General features: G+C 65.2%; 4 protein-coding genes across 4 annotated transcripts in view; 2 read left to right on the top strand and 2 right to left on the bottom strand.

Annotated features, from left to right (window-relative positions):
* The window catches only part of FSD1 (fibronectin type III and SPRY domain containing 1), a gene marked incomplete at both ends in the record, with an annotated part of 516,986 nt that overhangs the window by 349,648 nt on the left and 150,233 nt on the right, over window positions 1-17,105 (bottom strand). The gene's annotated exons all lie outside the window — the stretch shown is intronic.
* MATK (megakaryocyte-associated tyrosine kinase) lies at window positions 826-7,727 on the top strand. Its single transcript, XM_080811452.1, has 13 exons — window positions 826-911; window positions 2,249-2,308; window positions 2,653-2,766; window positions 2,874-2,989; window positions 3,094-3,313; window positions 3,889-3,982; window positions 5,208-5,273; window positions 5,987-6,086; window positions 6,174-6,258; window positions 6,347-6,420; window positions 6,526-6,721; window positions 7,102-7,188; window positions 7,282-7,727. Exons 2-13 carry the CDS (start codon window positions 2,300-2,302, stop codon window positions 7,519-7,521), a joined length of 1,401 nt encoding a protein of 466 aa, XP_080667578.1. The 5' UTR covers window positions 826-911; window positions 2,249-2,299; the 3' UTR covers window positions 7,522-7,727.
* Window positions 11,126-12,387, top strand: RAX2 (retina and anterior neural fold homeobox 2; the record flags this gene model as incomplete). Its single annotated transcript, XM_080822331.1, has 2 exons — window positions 11,126-11,341; window positions 12,049-12,387. The coding sequence occupies 2 exons, from the start codon at window positions 11,126-11,128 to the stop codon at window positions 12,385-12,387; spliced, it is 555 nt and encodes a 184-aa protein (XP_080678457.1).
* Window positions 13,276-16,848, bottom strand: MRPL54 (mitochondrial ribosomal protein L54). Its single transcript, XM_080803507.1, has 4 exons — window positions 16,739-16,848; window positions 16,307-16,581; window positions 15,510-15,675; window positions 13,276-14,842 (listed from the first exon to the last, which is right to left on the bottom strand). Exons 2-4 carry the CDS (start codon window positions 16,422-16,424, stop codon window positions 14,710-14,712), a joined length of 417 nt encoding a protein of 138 aa, XP_080659633.1. The 5' UTR covers window positions 16,425-16,581; window positions 16,739-16,848; the 3' UTR covers window positions 13,276-14,709.

A 17,105-nucleotide genomic window follows, 5' to 3' on the forward strand; every position in this document is an offset into this window, starting at 1 on the left:
ACAGAAGATTGAACGGGACTCGGGCTCCCTGGGCGTCCTGGGCCCTCACCGGCCTCTGACGAGAGCCGTCCTTGTCCAACGGACTCGGCCGGCAGAAGCGGAGCGATTGCTGGGCTACGTGCCCTGGGGCCCGTCCGGGGCCCAGCAAATGCTCATCCAACGTCCTCTGAGGTCGAAGCCCGCGCGGCCGGGCCCAGAACCCGGGCACAGCGGGGCTGACCCCGGGCAGGCTCCAGCAGGAGGCCTCCGGTTCCTCAGGTCCCCCTAATGTTGCCAGTGACCCTAACCGATGACCAGTGACATTCTTGAGCAATCGCTCCGCGCCAGACGCCAGCACCAACAACCGTCTTGGCAGAGGAGGTGGATGAGAAGGGCGTGTCGAAGTCCGAAGGGTCCGAGGCATAGTGTGGGCTCTGCGACTTGCTTATCGCCCCAGACGGGCAGCTCACTCTCCCCGTTCCCCGCAACTCCTCCGCCCTGTGCGCGGCGCCCGCTCCGCGCTCCAAGGCCCCTGTTTCCCAGGGTGGGCGGGGTACGCGCCCCGCGGCACGGTGCCAGGGAGCGGCGTGGAGCGGGCGACTGTCCCGGGCCCCCGCCCGGGTGGGGCGGGCGGCGCCGGGGGCTTCGGGGGCGGGGCGGGGAGGGGAGGGGCCGGCGGCAGCGGCGGCGGCGGCGGCGGCGCGCGGAGCAGACCGCAGTGCGGCCGGCGCTAGGACCTGCGGGGGCCTCCCGGGCCGCGGCGCCTCCCGCTCCCCCGCTCCCCCAGCCCTCCTCCCCCCACCCCAAAATGAGGAAACGGAGCAACTTGTTCCAAGTTGTGCAGCCAGGGCTGCCTCGGGGTGCGCAGCCAGCGCGCGGGGGCCCTCCTGGGTGTGGGCGCGGGGCGCGGCCCGGGGGCGCCCCCTGAACAGGTGAGCGCGGTGGCTGGGGCGTGGAGGGGAGGTGGGGGTGAGGGGAGAGACTGCGGGGCAGTGGCGGGGTGTCGGGGGCGTCCCGGGCGTGCGGTGGAGAGGCCGGTGTGAGCGCGAGAGTGCGCGTCCGGCGTGCGCGGCGGGTACGCGGCTGGGGTAGCGGTTGGTTAGAGGCGATCGGGCGCAGGGTGGGGGTGTTTTTCTGGGCGCGAGTGTGCGCGTCTGCGAGCTCCCGGGTGTGTGTATGCGCGCGTCCACGTGGAGGGATGTTCGCGTGTGGCCGAGATGCGTGTGCGCGGCCCTGCGTGTAGCTGTGCGTGCCGGGGTGGCCCAGTGTCTGGCGCCCCGCGGCTGGCGCCCAGGTGTTCAAGTGTGGGTCTGTGTGTGCGCTGGAGGGGGTGGGGGACAGGTACACACATTTCTGGACGTCTGAGAGTCTGCCCGTGTGTACACATGTGTAGCAGTGTACACACCTGTCTCTAGGTGAACGTGCTTTTGCTTGCATACCCGCGTGCCTGTGGGTACCTGTGTCCACCTGTGTCCAAGCCCCATGTGTTTCTGTGTGTGCTCGTGTGTACATGGATCAGTATGCGTGTGAGTACACATGGGGCTGGGGGTTTATGGGGGCAATACTGGAGGGTCAGAGGTTTGCCCCCCCCCCACCATCCCCACTGCCCAGCCACCTGCTGTAGGGTCCAAGGAGGAGGAAGGGGGTGGACAAGCCCCTTCCCTAGCAGCGGTAAGAGACCGCTTATGTGTCTTAGGTTGGTGTTGGGACTGGGGGGCATCAGAGAGGCTCTGCGCATGGCCAGAGGAGCCCAGTAGGGCTGCATGCCCCCTCCCCCACCCCCTCCCAGCCCCACCCTAGGTTCAGGGATACTTGGGAATGACCTTGAATCACCTTCTGTTTCCTCACCCTGCCCCTGCCCACTTAATCAGAAAAGAGGAAGAGCCAAGCTCAATTAGGTGGCACCACGGTCCCCACCCACTGTGTGGCCACTAGGGCCTGAGCCAGCAGGCGCTTCTCCCTACCCCACCCTATGGCCACTCACTCTGGGGCTACCTCGTGGCCCCGTTGCCCTTTCGGGACAATGGCGGGGCCAGACTCTGTGGTTTCCTTGCGGATGTTCCAAGGCCGTGACTGATAAGGAACTCCTGCGGGTAAAGACCGCCTCCCCAGAGAGGCTTTGGGGAGCCACCACCTGGAGCCCCCGATGGGGATGCCCTCCCACCCTTGCCTCCCCCGGGCCTGGGCAGGAAGTGGTTAGTTAGTGATGGCCTTGGGCCCCAGTCTGTCTCAGATCGGGGCTCTCCAGCTGCTCTCCGCCCGCCCCCAGGTGAGCCCCTGCTTCCTCCGTGCCTGGCACCCCGCGTTCATCTCAGCCAGGATGCCAACGGTGAGTTCCCCCAACCCAGGCGCTGGTGTCCTGGGCCATCCTCCGCCCGGCCCACACCCGCGGGACCTCAGCCCCATGTCGAGGGGCTGTCCTCTGGGACTCAGGCCCCTTCAGCCAGTGCTGCACACTTCTTCACTGTCACCTGATGCTACGTTTCTGTTGCCTTTTCTTCCTGATCTGGTTTGGGCCCCGGGGTTTCTGAGTGAGATTTCTGCCCTGGCTGCTCCCTCTGGATTCCGTCTCTGCCCTGCTATCTTTCGCCCAATTTCTACTTCTTTCTCTCCCTGGGCCTCTCCTTCATGACCTTTTGCCCGCCCCCCCCCGCCCCTTCCCCCACCTCTCAGAGGCGCTGGGCCCCAGGCACCCAATGCATCACCAAGTGCGAGCACACGCGCCCCAAGCCGGGAGAGCTGGCCTTCCACAAGGGTGATGTGGTCACCATCCTGGAGGCCTGCGAGGTGAGTGGTGGCTGGAGGGCCTGGGCGCGGGCGGTGAGGTGTGTGTCTGCCGAGACGCAGCCCCCCCCCCATGCCCCCAGCCCCGACTCCTGGCTCCCTCCCTGCAGAGCAAGAGCTGGTACCGCGCCAAGCACCACGCCAGCGGGCAGGAGGGCCTGCTGGCGGCGGGGGCGCTGCGGGAGCGAGAGGCCCTGTCGGCCGACCCCAAGCTCAGCCTCATGCCGTGAGTCTGGGGACAGCGCGGGGGTGGGTCTGGGGACGGCCGGGGATGGGCGGCAGGAGGGCGGGGGCGGCCTGGCCCCAGCGTGCCGTCCGGCCCGGCCGCAGGTGGTTCCACGGGAAGATCTCGGGCCACGAGGCCGTGCAGCAGCTGCAGCCGCCGGAGGACGGGCTGTTCCTGGTGCGCGAGTCGGCGCGGCACCCCGGCGACTACGTGCTGTGCGTCAGCTTCGGCCGCGACGTCATCCACTACCGCGTGCTGCACCGCGACGGTCACCTGACCATCGACGAGGCCGTGTGCTTCTGCAACCTCATGGACATGGTGGAGGTGTGGCCGCCGCAGGCCCCGCCCCCTACGCCTCCCCCGCTCCCCGGCCTGGCCCCAGAGCCGCTCGGGTCTGCACGGTCTGGTCTGCACGGTGGAGGCCGAGGGAGCCCCGGGATCCCGGCCCCCGCCTCCTACCCGGTTCCGGCAGCTGCTGGGCCCGGGACACCCAAAGCCGCCTGCTCCGTCCCAGTGCGGGAAGGAGCGGCTGTTCCCCGCGGACCACCAGCCCTGCAGCTGGTCTGGGTCTCCGGGTCCACCTCTAGGGAGGGACCGGGGTGTTTCCTCTGGGGACCCCTAGGAACCTCCCTGGCGACACTAACCCACAGACCACCGCCCCACCTTCCCCAGGAGCCTCCTGTTTCCCAGCTTGGATCCTTTCCGTTCCCATGGAAACCGGTCCAACTCCCGGGGTGGGAAGCGAAGCCGTTCTCCCTGGCTCCTGCCCGCCCCCCTCAGAGAGCCCCCGCTGGGGAGGGCACAGAAGGCAGGGGTTCCCTGCCAACACCCCCCCCCCCCGCTCCCCCGTGGAGGGGGTCCAGGCTCACCGCGGCCTCTGTCCCAACCCCACCCCGCAGCACTACAGCAAGGACAAGGGGGCCATCTGCACGAAGCTAGTGAAACCCAAGAGGAAGCAGGGCACCAAGTCGGCAGAGGAGGAGCTGGCCAGAGGTAGGGCCCTCCCGCTCCCCGCGGGGCCCGCGGCCAAGGCCACGTTGCATGAGCGTGTGGCTGTGCCGGCACTGTGAGTGAAAGACCCGGGGTCGGGCAGGGGCACCCACGGACGCCCATGAGCCCACAAAGAGCGAATTCCCACCCCTGCTGCGGCTTCCGTGTCCCCATCATCCGCCCTGCCGCCTGGGCCAAAGGCCTGAACCCCAGCCCCAGCCTGGCCTAGACCGTCCCACCAGACCACCTCTTCCATGGGACTCCTGCCTCTGAGCCCGCAGAGGTGACTTTCTAGCATAAAAATCCACCCACGTCGTGCTCCTGCCTTCCAGAACCTTCCCTTGTGGCTGAGCCATCTTTCTCTATTCATGTACAAACCGTTCCTCTTTGCTGGCCTCCTGGTTTTCCTCTCTCGCCCCTCTGCTATCGTGCTTTCTGTTCCCTCCACCTGAAGTGCTCCCCTACCCCCCAATAACGAGATCTTCGATGCTCAAGGCCCCGAGTGAATGCCCCCTCCCACGGCCACTCCTCCCGAACCTGATGATGGTGTCTGTCTCTCCCAGGGAAATCTGGATGATTCGGGGATGGCCCCAAGGGGAGGCTGGTGTCCCTGTCCTTGATCGTGACTAAGGGCTTGTGATTTGGAGGGTGGGCTTCGGGGAGGAAGGGGAAGGGGCCTATAGAACCTACTAGAGGAGAGAGGACGGGAGAACACAGGTGTTTGAGACAGGGAGTCAGGGAGGCTGGACCCCAGAAGGCCGTTTAGAACACTGGAAGATTCTGGAAGATTCTGGAAACGTTGCCAGAAGATTCCAGAAGCTTTACCAGTCTCCATGTCTCTTGTATTTTTTGGTGTGTATTCCGGGTGGCCAGAGGTACAGGACTTTAAAGGGAAGAGCCTCTGGATATTTGGAGGGACACGGTGTCCAGGTAGACACGAGAAGGGCAGCCCTAAAGGGTTTGTCAGCATCGCCCCCTGGACCTGATGGGGCATTCCTGGAGAGCAAGCCTGGGGTCCACCCCCCCATAACCCCCTTCCTCAAGTCATCCTGGGGCAGACAGGCTCTGCTGCTTTCCAGCACTTGATAACAGAGTTGGGAGTGGGGGGGTCTCAGGCCGTTGCTGGGAGCAGCTGTATGTGTGCCCCGGCCGGGACGCAGCGGGGGACACCACCCGGCTTCTCGCCAGGTGGGGCCCATTCCCCTGTGACCGCGTCCCCACCCCACAGCTGGCTGGTTACTGAACCTGCAGCATTTGACGCTGGGCGCACGGATTGGAGAGGGTGAGTTTGGAGGTGAGTGGAGGCCTGGGTCAGAGGCTGAAGGGGAGAAGGGGGGCGTGTTCAGGTTTAGGAATCACTGGCGGGTGAAAGAATTCATCCCCGGTTAGCGTCGGCTCCGGGAGGCGCTCCGCGGTGGTGCGTGATGCCTTCACACCTCCAGGCCCTGTACTTGGAACGCCCCTCCTGGGAGCCGTTCCCCTGGAAGGCTCTGGGGCTTACTGAGGTCAGGGGTCCACTTCCCTTCTCTGTAAAGGGCCTGAGTGCACCTCTTCCAGGCTTTTCGGGCCAGACAGTCTGAGTCCGTGTTCAGCTCCGCCTTTGTGGCAGGAAAGCAGCCGCAGACACAGGTAAATGAACGGGCAGGGCCGTGTACCAATAAAACTTTATTTGCGGACGCTGACATTGGAACACCATGTAATTTTCCTTTGTTGCAAAGTAGTATTCTTCTTTTGATTTTTTCCCCCGAACATTTAAAACTCTAAAAACCACCCAGAACTTAGGGGCCTTAACTGACTGAGCCACCCAGGCGTCCCTGAACTTGGGGGCCTGGCAGAAGCGGGGTGCCCTCTGACAGGATAGGATTTGGCCCCCCAGCGGCAAATGCTTCGTGCTTGTCTCCGATCAGCTCGTAGGCATGAGGGGTTTCGGGGCCTGGGGCCCCGCAGCGGTGTTGGGGTGCGTGGGGGTCGGGTAGGTGGGCATTCCCACGCCCGTTCTCCCCCCAGCGGTCCTGCAGGGCGAGTACCTGGGCCAGAAGGTGGCCGTGAAGAATATCAAGTGTGACGTGACCGCCCAGGCCTTCCTGGACGAGACGGCGGTGATGACGTGAGTCGGGAGGCGGGGCGGGGGCGGGGCTTCGTGGGGGGGCGGGGTCCCAGCCGAGCCCTCACGCCCACCTGCCGGCCCCCCCAGGAAGATGCAGCATAAGAACCTGGTGCGTCTGCTGGGCGTTATCCTGCACCAGGGGCTCTACATCGTCATGGAGCACGTGAGCAAGGTGGGGGTGAGGCCTGAGGTGCCCTCGGGGCCTGGGGGGGGCCGCCGAGCAGCCTCGAGCCCCCCAGGCCCATCTCCCTCCCCCGCAGGGCAACCTGGTGAACTTTCTGCGCACACGAGGCCGGGCCCTCGTGAGCACCCCCCAACTCCTCCAGTTTTCCTTGTGAGTGGGGCTCCCGGGACCGGGTGGAGTGGGGGGGGCCCTCCAAGGTCAAGGGGACACTGAGGCTCGGAGCCACCCCCGCCTCGGGCTCCGCCCCCTCCCCAGGCACGTGGCCGAGGGCATGGAGTACCTGGAGAGCAAGAAGCTGGTGCACCGAGACCTTGCCGCCCGCAACATCCTCATTTCTGAGGACCTGGTGGCCAAGGTCAGCGACTTCGGCCTGGCCAAAGCTGAGCGGAAGGGGCTGGACGCAAGCCGGCTGCCGGTCAAGTGGACGGCGCCCGAGGCTCTCAAACATGGGGTGAGCCCCCCCACCGCCCCGGGACCCTCAGAGCCCTGGTCCCACCTGCTCTGTGACCCTGGGCACGGCTCTCATTTTCTCTGGACCTCTCTTAAGGGAATGGCTCTTGGCCCACGGTTGTCCCCTTTTAGCTTGCATTTGGCCTCTCCCTTGTGTGAACCTCTCTGGGCCCGGGTTTCCCCATTTCTGAAACAGACGGGCCCTGTGCTGGGCCCGAGAATACCAAGGACCCCTCCCTGCACTGGGTCTGAGTCCCACCTGGCTGGGGGAGGCTCAGAGGGAGTGGTCTGTTGGGAGGAGACCAGAGAGGGAAGGGCAGCCCAGGAGGACTTCCTGGAGGAAGCTGGGGCCCCTCCTCACCCTGATCCTGGGCCCCATAGAAGTTCTCCAGCAAGTCGGATGTCTGGAGTTTCGGGGTGCTTCTGTGGGAGGTGTTCTCATACGGCCGGGCTCCATACCCCAAGATGGTGAGTGGGGCCAGGGGGGAGGCTCTGGGCTCCCTGCGGGTCTGACAACTGTGGCCCTGATCCCAGCCACGCCGTCGTGTCCTCTGCCCACAGTCGCTGAAGGAGGTGTCCGAGGCCGTGGAGAAGGGGTACCGCATGGAGCCCCCCGAGGGCTGCCCGGGCCCCATCCATGCCCTCATGGGCAGCTGCTGGGAGGCTGAGCCTGCCCGCCGGCCGCCCTTCCGGAAACTGGCAGAGAAGCTGGCCCGGGAACTGCGCAGCGCGGGCGCCTCGGCCCCAGTGGGGGGCCAGGATGCGGACAGTTGTCCCTTGCCCCGAGGCCAGGAGCCCTGACCCTGCCCATTGGGGCCTCAGGCCCCAGAGGAGAGAGTGAAGGGCACGGGTGGGGGCACGGCCAGGCCTGAAGAGGGTCAGGACCCGTGAGCGGCCCGTCCGGCTCGCAGCAGGGTCAGGCGCCCGCAGGGGACTCCAGGCAGCCCGTGGGCACCGCGGACCGGGGAGGCGAGGGGTCAGCCCTCCATAAAGACTGCTTTCCAAGGACGGCGGGTGTCTGAGTCTCTCTGCGGCCCTTGGCGTCCTGCACCCCATGGGGCCCCCCGCCACCATCGCTCAGCCCGGGGCCGTCCACCTGCCCGTGTCTACCCACTGAGGGCCCTGCCCAGGCGGGATCTTGCAGCCACCGCAGGGACACAGGTCCCCAGGGATGGAGCCCGGAGACCCCCCAGGCCGGTATCACGGCCACCCCCGTGGACCTACTTAGGACCATGATTCCTGCTGTAGTACCCCCACGGCCGCTGTATTGGGGTGATGCCTCTGCCGCCTCTGCCCCAGCCCTTGCCCCTCAGGGTGGGCATGCGGGAGCCCCGGGAGGGTCTGCCCCGGTGGTGTCTGCAGACCAGTGACTCCGGGGGAGACTGGCTGCCAAGCGTGGCCCTGCCCGTCTTGTCCACACCCCACACAGAACTTGGGACTCGGGCTTGGACCCCCAGGTTCTGAGCTGTGGTGACCAACCATCCGACCTGAGAGCATTTCCAGGATGAGGGGGACGTTAGTGCTACACGTTAGTGCATCTGGTGAACGGGGGAGGGGGCCCCCCAACCTGGGCTTCAGCAGCCCCCCTATGAGCAGGCATCTTTTCGGGGTGGCAGTGGGGATCTGAAGGCTCACACCAGCCAAGGGCTCAGTTACTGCTGTGACTGACCGTCACCCCCCAGCTCAACTGCTGATTCCATGCAGCCGAGCTTCTAGGATGCCTGGAGGGGTCTCTGGCCAGGCTGGGGTGGTCCTCACCCCAGGAACCCCCAAGCTAGGGCTGGGGAGGGACCGCCAGACCACGGCACACCCTCCCCCTTTGGCTGGCCACCTCCAGCTGAGGCTCGGGGACTTTCACAAGGTTACACCGAACGCCTGTGGTGCCCCCCCGAAGCCCTGCCCACCCTCTGGCCTCAGTTTCCCCACCAGCACCTGAAGGGGCTTCGGGATTCTTCCTGGGGGAGAAACGAAGGATGGGAGGCCAGTGGGGCTGAGCGTGGCCTGACCCCCACCCAATCCAGCTGGAGGGGTCGCGTGGCCCCGCCCCACCCCGCCCCTAATCCTGTCCTCTTAAGCTGACACAGCGTCTGCACCTTCAGCCCAGTCCGCTAAGCCACCAAAGCCCCAGCGCCTAAGGCCCAGATCCCTCCTGCAGCCTCTTAACCCACCCCGGGCCAATTAGCTAATTGGGGCCTGAGAACAGAGCAGCTCGTTAGTAATGAAGCAATTAGGGACTTAGGGACCCCCCCGCCCCCGCCCCCTACTGCAGGCCTCGTGCCCCCCGCTCCAGAGCCTGGAGCCCACCTCAGGGCTCCAGACAGGGCAGCTGGGCTCACAGGGCCCCGGGGAGCCTTGGGAAGCACCAGCCACCCCTCCCGCCTGGGCTGAGGGTGGCTGGGGCCCCCTGCCCGGCTTCCCCCACCCCTGGGCGCTGAGGCCCAACCCCCCTTCCTGGCCTTCAGCAGGAGCCACAGCTGGTTCCTCATCCAAGGCCATCAGTGCGCACAGGTGGGCCCACTCTTTCAGGGCCCGGCGCCCCGTTCCCGGGGTGGGGGGTGCCCACAAGCCTGTCTCTCCTTCCTGCGCCCCTCCCCCTACAGAGCCGACATCCGGGCAGGGGCCCTGTCTTCCTCGCACTCGCTTCCTGGTCCGTACTTGGGCCCGGGCCTCCGGCCTCCCTCCACAGAGACAGTCTCCCTCCCATCCTCCGTGTCTCTGAATCCATCAGACACTTTCTTGGCCTCACCTTAACCCCCAACCCCAGATTCCCCTCCTCTTGGGCACCGGGCTCTTTGGGTGGGTGGGGGCCGGGGTGGGCAAACCAGCCTCAGGGCCTTCCCCTGGGACCCGCTCTGGCTCTTGGGCCACTGCCTCTGGGACAATCTTGTCATCCACCTGTCCCCAAAATCGGGGCCTGGGTATCACCAGTTCGTCCCTGTTCCCCTCTCCCCCCATGTCCGTCCCCATAGCCCTTGCCCTGATCGGGCCTCTAGCCGCTTCCCAGCCTCCCATCTTGCCCACAATGGATGCGTCCATCCGAGTGCCTCCCTCCCTGCTCCACAACGTTCCGTGGTTCCCTGGTGACGTCCCCTTCGTGCAGAGCGGTGTCTCGCCGCGTCTCACCCTTGACCTCCACCCCCCATTCGGCTGACTTTCTCTAAAAGAGCAACCCCCCTCTGTTCCCCTTCCCTCCCCTGCTGGGGTTTTCTCACTAGCCTTGGGAGCACCTGACATGCTCTGTCTTCTTTGTGGACTGTCTGTCTCCCCTACTGGCATGTCAGCTCCAAGATGTGTTCTGTTCACTGCTATGAACAGTACCCAGGATACAGTAAGTGCTCAGTAGCACTCATTGAATGAGCGAAGAGTGAACTTCTATTCATTCCTCAAAACCCAGCGAAAAGGCCCCCCACTCCCTGGTCAGCTCAGCTGTCTGGGGGAGCCAACTGGAACGCCTTCACCTGTCAGGACCTTGGCTTCCCCCACCCCTGTCACCACCTGTGTGTCTGAGAGGAAATTTTTGTGGCCCCAGCTGATAAAAATAGTAGTGGTGGACATTGATTGAGCACCTGCTGTATGCCAGTCGCTGTGCAATGCTCTCTACTTGGCGTCCCTCCTTGCCCCATGAGAGCCCCATCAGGTAAGTCCTGGTGTCACCCTTCTAGGGCTAGGGAAACTGAGGCCCTGAGAGGGGGAAGCCCTTGCTGGTGTCCCGTGAGGGGAGGTGGACCCAGGCCCATTGTCACCCCCCAAACACACCAGCCTTCCTCCCCCATGCCCGCCCTCTGCAGCTCAGAGCAGCCAGTGCCCGGGCGGGAGGGGCCACCTCAATTAATCACCTTGCGCTAATCTTGCCCTCGCTGGACCCCAGCCCGCTCCCCGCCCCATCGGGCAGGGCCAGGCCAGCAGCAGACGGGGTGCTGGGCCCGCTGGGGCCGGAGCTGTGTGGATACTGGGGCTGTCGCGGGGCTGCTGGGGGCGGTGAGTACAGGGCAGGTGGGCACAGTGGGAGCTGGAGGTCCGGAGAGGCCCCCACCCCAGGATGGAGGACTGTGGGGGCAGCCTCCCAGCCTCCTGCCTTCCTGGGGGTCCCAGGCACACAGAGGGTTGGACAGACAGACCGACCAAAGCTGAGCTATAGGTCGATGGAGGCCATCAGGGAGGGCTCGAGCGGGGAAGTGGGACTAGAGGGGGCAGGACAGACACACAGAGAGGAGACGGACGGACAGTGAGAGCATCCTGAGGGCTGGGGGGGGTGGGGGGGATGGGGAGGTGGAACAAGGGTGCATCTCACCCCAGGCCCAGCGGATGCTGGGGGCTCCCCTGCCCTCCCCGGCTGGCAGTCCCTGCTGCTGTTTCACCGCCTTCTGTCTTGCTGCCGCCCGGCCAGGTGGGGTGAGGAGAAGCCATGTTCCTGAGCCCCGGTGAGGGGCCGGCGGCCGAGGGTGGGGGGCCGGGCCCGGGCGAGGAGGCCCCCAAGAAGAAGCACCGGAGGAACCGCACGACCTTCACCACGTACCAGCTGCACCAGCTGGAGCGGGCCTTCGAGGCCTCCCACTACCCAGACGTTTACAGCCGCGAGGAGCTGGCGGCCAAGGTGCACCTGCCCGAGGTGCGCGTGCAGGTGAGGGCAGCCCCGGCCCGGGGCGGAGGCCAGGTGTGCAGGTGGCAGATCTCAAAGCTGGGAAGGCTTCCCAGAGGAGGGGAAGTGGGACTGGGACCTTAGCGTCTGAGTAGGAGTTTTCTAGTTAGAAAGGAGAAAAGGCTGGGGTGTCTGGCTGGCTCGGCTGCTAGAGCGCGTGACTCTTGATCTCAAGGTTGTGAGTTCGAGCCACACACCGGGTGTAGAGATTACGTTAAAATGAAATAGAAAGAAAGAAAGGAGAACGGGTGATCTCTAGGCGTCCAGGAGTGCGCGCTGAGCCGTGGGACGGGTCGCACCGGGGGCACTTCCCGCTGGCGCAGAGCCGGTGGCCGCGGCGGCAGAGGCAGAGTGCGGCTGAGAGCGAGCTTGTGACGGGCGTCCACTGCCGAGCCGAGCGGCTTGGACCGGGTGCCGGGGCCAAGAGAGGCTGCGGAGCCTGAGGGGCTCGGCGGAGAGTGGCGAGGAGGGCTTAGCTTCGGAAGACTTGGGGCTGATTTGGTGGGGGGCGTGGGGCACCCTTCGAGACGGGTAACGGTATGTCGGCACTGCAGCAGGTGGGGGTCGGGCCAGACGTCAGGCAGAACCCTGCGAGCTGGGAGCCCCGAAGGACACAGCGGGGTGGGGAGGGGTGGGCTGGCTCCTCCTCGCGGGTCCTCAACTGGGAGCACCCCTCTCGCTACCTCCAGGTGTGGTTCCAGAACCGCCGGGCTAAGTGGCGCCGCCAGGAGCGTCTGGAGTCAGGCTCCGGGGCTGTGGCGGCCCCAAGGCTCCCCGAGGCCCCAGGACTGCCGTTTGCCCGCCCCCCGGCCATGCCACTGCCCCTGGAGCCCTGGCTGGGCCCCGGGCCCCCGGCCGTGCCAGGCCTCCCGCGCCTCCTGGGCCCGGGCCCGGGGCTGCAGTCACCCTTCGGGCCCCATGCCTTTGGCCCGGCCTTCACGGAGGGCTTCCCTCTGGAGGAGGCATCCTTGCGGCTGCTGGCCAAGGAGCACGCACAGGTTCTGGACAGGGCTTGGCCCCCAGCCTGAGTGGGGCCCACCCAGCCCTCGCATCTCCGCCTGTCCGGGGCCACCCATGCTGGAGCCCCCACCCCCAGCCGGCCCTGCGGGGGAGACTGGCACCGTCTCAGGAACAAGATGGCCTGGCCTGAGGCCTCGGCCTCCCCGTCTGCCAGACTGGCGTGCGGTGCACCGTGAGGCTCTAGGACAGCGAGGCCGTCATCGCGAGCTGCGCTCCTGCACCCACGTCCCCTGCCCGCACTCGTCCTTCACAGCTGCGCCCCAGCCCTTGGGCCTCCCGCTCGCAGAGAACCCCCCGCTTTCACTCCGTGCGCCCACCGGGACCCGTCGCTTCCCCCCTCACACAGCTGCCTTGTGGGGGAGGAAACCGAGGCCCGGAGGGGCCAGGCTCGCCGACCGGCCTTCCCGGAACTCAGCTGGTCCCCAGGACGAGGAGGCCACGGAGGGCAAGGAACAGGGTGTGACCAGGCTGGGGGCTGGCCTCGTGGCAGCACGACGGGGGACCTCCCCGTGGGACGCGGCAGCCGGGGTCAGGACGGAGGGGAGGGGCTCGAGGGCAGAAGCTGCAGGCGACCAGCACCTCGTCTGAGCTCGGTCCGCGAAGGGACCGCAGGCTCACTGCTGGGTCCTCACGCCAGCACATACGCGCCGGGGTTCAAGCTGGTCTGCTCAGCTCAGCTCACGTGGCATCTCATGCACGAGTCCCACGGCCGCGTGTTCTTTACGCTGAGGCAGCTGGGTCGCTCACCTGCCCGCCCGCCCACCCACCCACCACCCACCCACCCACCATCCATCCGCCATCCGCCATGCAATGCAGACACGCAGGCGAACAGGTAAAAACCCCTGCCCTGACGGAGCCCCGCTGGCGACGAGCAGCACAACTGAATAAACACACGTACGCGAAGCGCCCGCCGGCTTTACGTGCTGAGGGAAAGCGAGACAAGAGGCAATCGAGTGTGTGGCAGGACTGAAGTTTAACAGGGCGGTTGTGGGCCTCTTGGAGGTGACATCGGAGAACTGGAGGGGGTAAAAGAGCGAGCCACGGGGACACGCGGGGGAAGAGCCCCCCCAGGCGGAGGGAACGGCGCGTCCAAACGCCCTGGGGCAGGACTGGGCCCAGTGTGTGGGAGCAACCACCAGGAGGTCCCTGGGGCCGGTCAATGAGCGAGGCGCTGGCGGAGAGGTGACAGGAGGCAGGTCCGGTCGTGCCCTGTGGCCATTACAACTGTTTCTACCCTGAGAGTCACGGAGCTCCCCGGGCAGGAGGGCTGGGACCTGCTCTAGGCGAGCCACCAGGGAGGGCAGGTAATCTGCTTGGCGCATCCTCCTAAGCGGATGAGGGCTCTGGGTTTCCTGGGAGGCGGCAGAATTAGCCCCCAGCCCCGCCCACCCCGCTAGACAAGACAGCACGGAAGGGCCTGGAGGGCCCTGGTCCAGCCCCCCAGGTGGTCCCCGCATCGTGCCACTCCACCCCCGCAATCACACACCCTCTCCGGCCTGGCCCTGGAGCCCCTGCCCCTAGCCAGGCAGGACAGAAGTGGGACCACTGGGAGCTGGTTCTCACTCAGGCTGTGGGTCAGGTTCACGGGCCCAATGCAAGACTCCCGATGCATTTCCTGGTGGGGTGGGCGCGGGAGAGGTTGAACCCCGGGCACGAGTGGGGTGACAGGAGGACGGTGGGTAGATCTAGGTCCCGGGGCTCAAATGGCCAATGCAGAGAACATGTGACCTTAGTAGGAAGGAGAAGGAAGTCCCGTCCCCCTGGCTGGGCTTGCCAAACCAAGTAGGGGGTGTCAACCAGGACTCCTGGAGCTACCCCCAGGTAGTCCAGGAACTACCCACCCGGGGCGACAAGGACCCAGAGCCAGAGGGAGCGGGCCATCTGGATCCCGGAGCCCCCGGGCCCAGCACACCTGAAGGGAGAGCCCGTCCCAGACGCTTCAGTCTCTCACTCACGGTCACAGAGCTGGGAACAGCGTTGAGTCCCCTACAACTGAGAGGCGTGTCTAGAAAAGCCTCCCCCTGGAGCCGCGGGCCTGAGGCACCCGCCCCCCCACCTCCCGGCCCCCGGGCCTGCCACCCCGCCCGCGACAGCGCCCAGCAGCATCCGGGGCCTGCCAGGGGATGCCCCCCCAGGGCCCTGATCCAGCTTTGCTGTGGGGACCAAATGGGCACCAGCTCAGGGGTCTCCTCTGTCCTCAGAAAACCCCGTTTTCTCCAAGAAGATAAAGTCTCCCGTGGAGGCCAGGTGGAGAAGCCGAGGCGTGCCGCGGGGTCCTCTTCCGGGGCCTGGCGAGGTCCCCGCACTCCGGGCGCCCGGCCGCTGGCCCGCTAGAACTTCCGGTTTTTGCTCAGGCGGTTGTGACGCCAGATGTTGTGTTTCCGCAGAAGCCGCCAGTACTCCCGGGTCTCGGGGTCCAGCTCCTCCAGCTTCTTGGGGGGGCCCACGTTCATCTGGAACAGCCTGCCGTGGCATGGGCAGGAATCAGGGAGGCAAGGCACAGCCCCAGAGGGGCCCCCCACCCGGGGCACCGTGGGCAGAGGTGGCAGCAGCCTGGGCCCCGAAGCCCAGCCACATGGTGGCGGTGGTGACCTCCCGGGGCATGACCTCCGCACCCCGAGCTGGGTTCCTGGCTGTGGAAAAGCTGCCCCATCCCAGTGGCGCTGGTATCCGAGGTGGGCACGCCCCGAGTCTTCTGCCTCCTGGTCACTGTCTGTACTGTCCGCAGGGAACACCTCCCCATCCACTCACTATTTCTGAACTGTCCCTAAGCTTTAAGGATCAGCACAGTCAATGGCTTCTATGTCCTGCTACTGGTCCTGGAACCAAGAGCAAAGTCTTCCCTGCATCCCCCGTGGCCCTGCGAGGGCCGAGATCCATCACCTCCGCGCCTCATCTCCCTCTATGCTACGCCTTCACTCCCTGCTGTTCTGCTAACAACCAGGTGCAGTCCTGCCCCAGGGCCTTTGCACTGACTACTCTCGCCACCTTTAAAGCTCCTTCCACCCAGTGGGGTCTCAAGTCCTGCCTCCCTCCCCCAGGGAGGCCCCACAGAAACCTCAGATTTGATCAGCCAGACCCTCGTCACCCCATCACGTGCTCTCTGGGCTCTCCAGCCTGGCCCACTCACCACTCAGGGTACTCTGCGTCTGGCTTCAGGACCACGTCCTGGCCCTCCTTGTAGATGTTGACACCCATGGCGTGGGTGGTGAGTCGGACAGGGTCTGTGCACACGTCTGGGTCCTTCAGGGCCTCACTGGCCACACCGCCTTTGCCGCCCTTGCCCCCCTTCATGACTGCGGGGTGGGAGAGTCATTTCTGCCAGCTGCGGCCGCGGGAGACCGGCCTTCCCTTCCGCCCCCCTTACTGCTGGTGCCCCCCACCCCGACTAGACCGTCTGCTGCACCCAAGACGATTTTAAGTGGGACATGGCCCGCATCGAACACCGACGCTTGGAGCCACCGGATCGCTGCTCTCCAGCTCTGTTCATCTCCCACAGAAGGGGTGGCGCGCGTCCCGAAGGCCCAGCCCCTCGTCAGCTCCCTCCTCCCACCAGAGAGCAGGCCAGGCCATACCCGGGAGGTTTTGGCTTTGTTTCAAGTGCCCAACACTCAGATGGGCCCCAGTCGTCCTCAAACTTCCGGTGGCGACTGGCTCAAGATCACACAGTGCCGTTAAGGCCACAAACAGGACTGGGACCCAAGTTCATGACAACCCCACCCCCCAGCAAGAAAAACACCCCGCACCTGCGCAGTTGAGCGCAATCCCCCTCCCAGGGATCTCACATTGCGCCTGCGCACATCGCTCAGCACCTGCCTCTCTGCGCTTGCGCAATGATTCTAGGAAGCCCCTCCAATCCAGCGCCTGCGCACTATTTCCCCAGTGTCCCAAACTTCTGTCCTGTGGGTCCCTCTCAACCCAGCTCACCCGGTCTCTTGGCATAGCCCCGTATGAGGAGTCTTCCGGGCTCGGCAGGGACCGGGAGCTCCCGGGTCCGCCAGCCGGTCCAGGTCCACGTAGCCCCAAAGAGGCGTCTGGCCGCCATGACGTATGCTGACTGCCGGCACGTGCACTTTTCCGGGAGACGACCGCGGCCAAGGGGTGCTTGGGAGTTGTAGGCTCCTACAGATTTCTGGGAAATGTAGTATTCCAGTCTTGGGCGTCCACGGTGCCTTCTTTGATCTTTTGTAGATACCCTGTCACTGTTAAGAGGGGACTTTCAAAAAATATTTCATTTACTTATTGCCCTTCTTCAGTTATCACTTTAAGGTCACGCTTTATACATTCCCGATTCTGTTTAATGGGCCATTACTGAAAGCCTAAAAGTAGCTAATACCTAAGACTCGTTATATTCCAGACCTTTTGCCAAATCCGTTCCCAGCGCGATCGCCTTTAGTCCTCACAAGTAGGAGGTAGGTACTATTATTAGCTCCAGCTTCAGGGACGGAAAGTTAACGCCGGGACGTGCCACTCCACCTCCCAACTGAGAGCGAAACCGGAAGTCCGTCTACCATAGGGTCCCCGCGCTGCTTCCGGTGTCCCCGGGGTCGAAAGAGACCGCCTCTCACTTTAATACTTCCCGGTCCCATTTCTTCCCATCTGCCATCCATTGGAATAATGCCCACAGCAGTACATGGCAGGCAGTGATCACTAGCCCCAATTTGTAATTGAAGAAACGGGTCCAGAGGCCAGCCCGACTTCCGCTCTGCGTGAAGAGGCCCGGGAT

This window comes from Martes martes, assembly GCF_963455335.1.
Source record: "Martes martes genome assembly, chromosome: 1".
Taxonomy (NCBI): Eukaryota; Metazoa; Chordata; class Mammalia; order Carnivora; family Mustelidae; genus Martes; species Martes martes.

Bases quoted from the DNA above. Each gene is read 5' to 3' on its own strand.
- MATK (XM_080811452.1), top strand. The intron at 3,314-3,888 runs GTGTGGCCGCCG...CCCACCCCGCAG, and splicing joins ACCTCATGGACATGGTGGAG to CACTACAGCAAGGACAAGGG. The intron at 6,722-7,101 runs GTGAGCCCCCCC...TGGGCCCCATAG, and splicing joins CCGAGGCTCTCAAACATGGG to AAGTTCTCCAGCAAGTCGGA.
- MRPL54 (XM_080803507.1), bottom strand. From the start codon at position 16,424: ATGGCGGCCAGACGCCTCTTTGGGGCTACGTGGACCTGGACCGGCTGG. The intron at 15,676-16,306 runs GTGAGCTGGGTT...CCCACCCCGCAG, and splicing joins GGGCTATGCCAAGAGACCGG to TCATGAAGGGGGGCAAGGGC. The intron at 14,843-15,509 runs GTGAGTGGGCCA...ATGCCACGGCAG, and splicing joins GACGCAGAGTACCCTGAGTG to GCTGTTCCAGATGAACGTGG.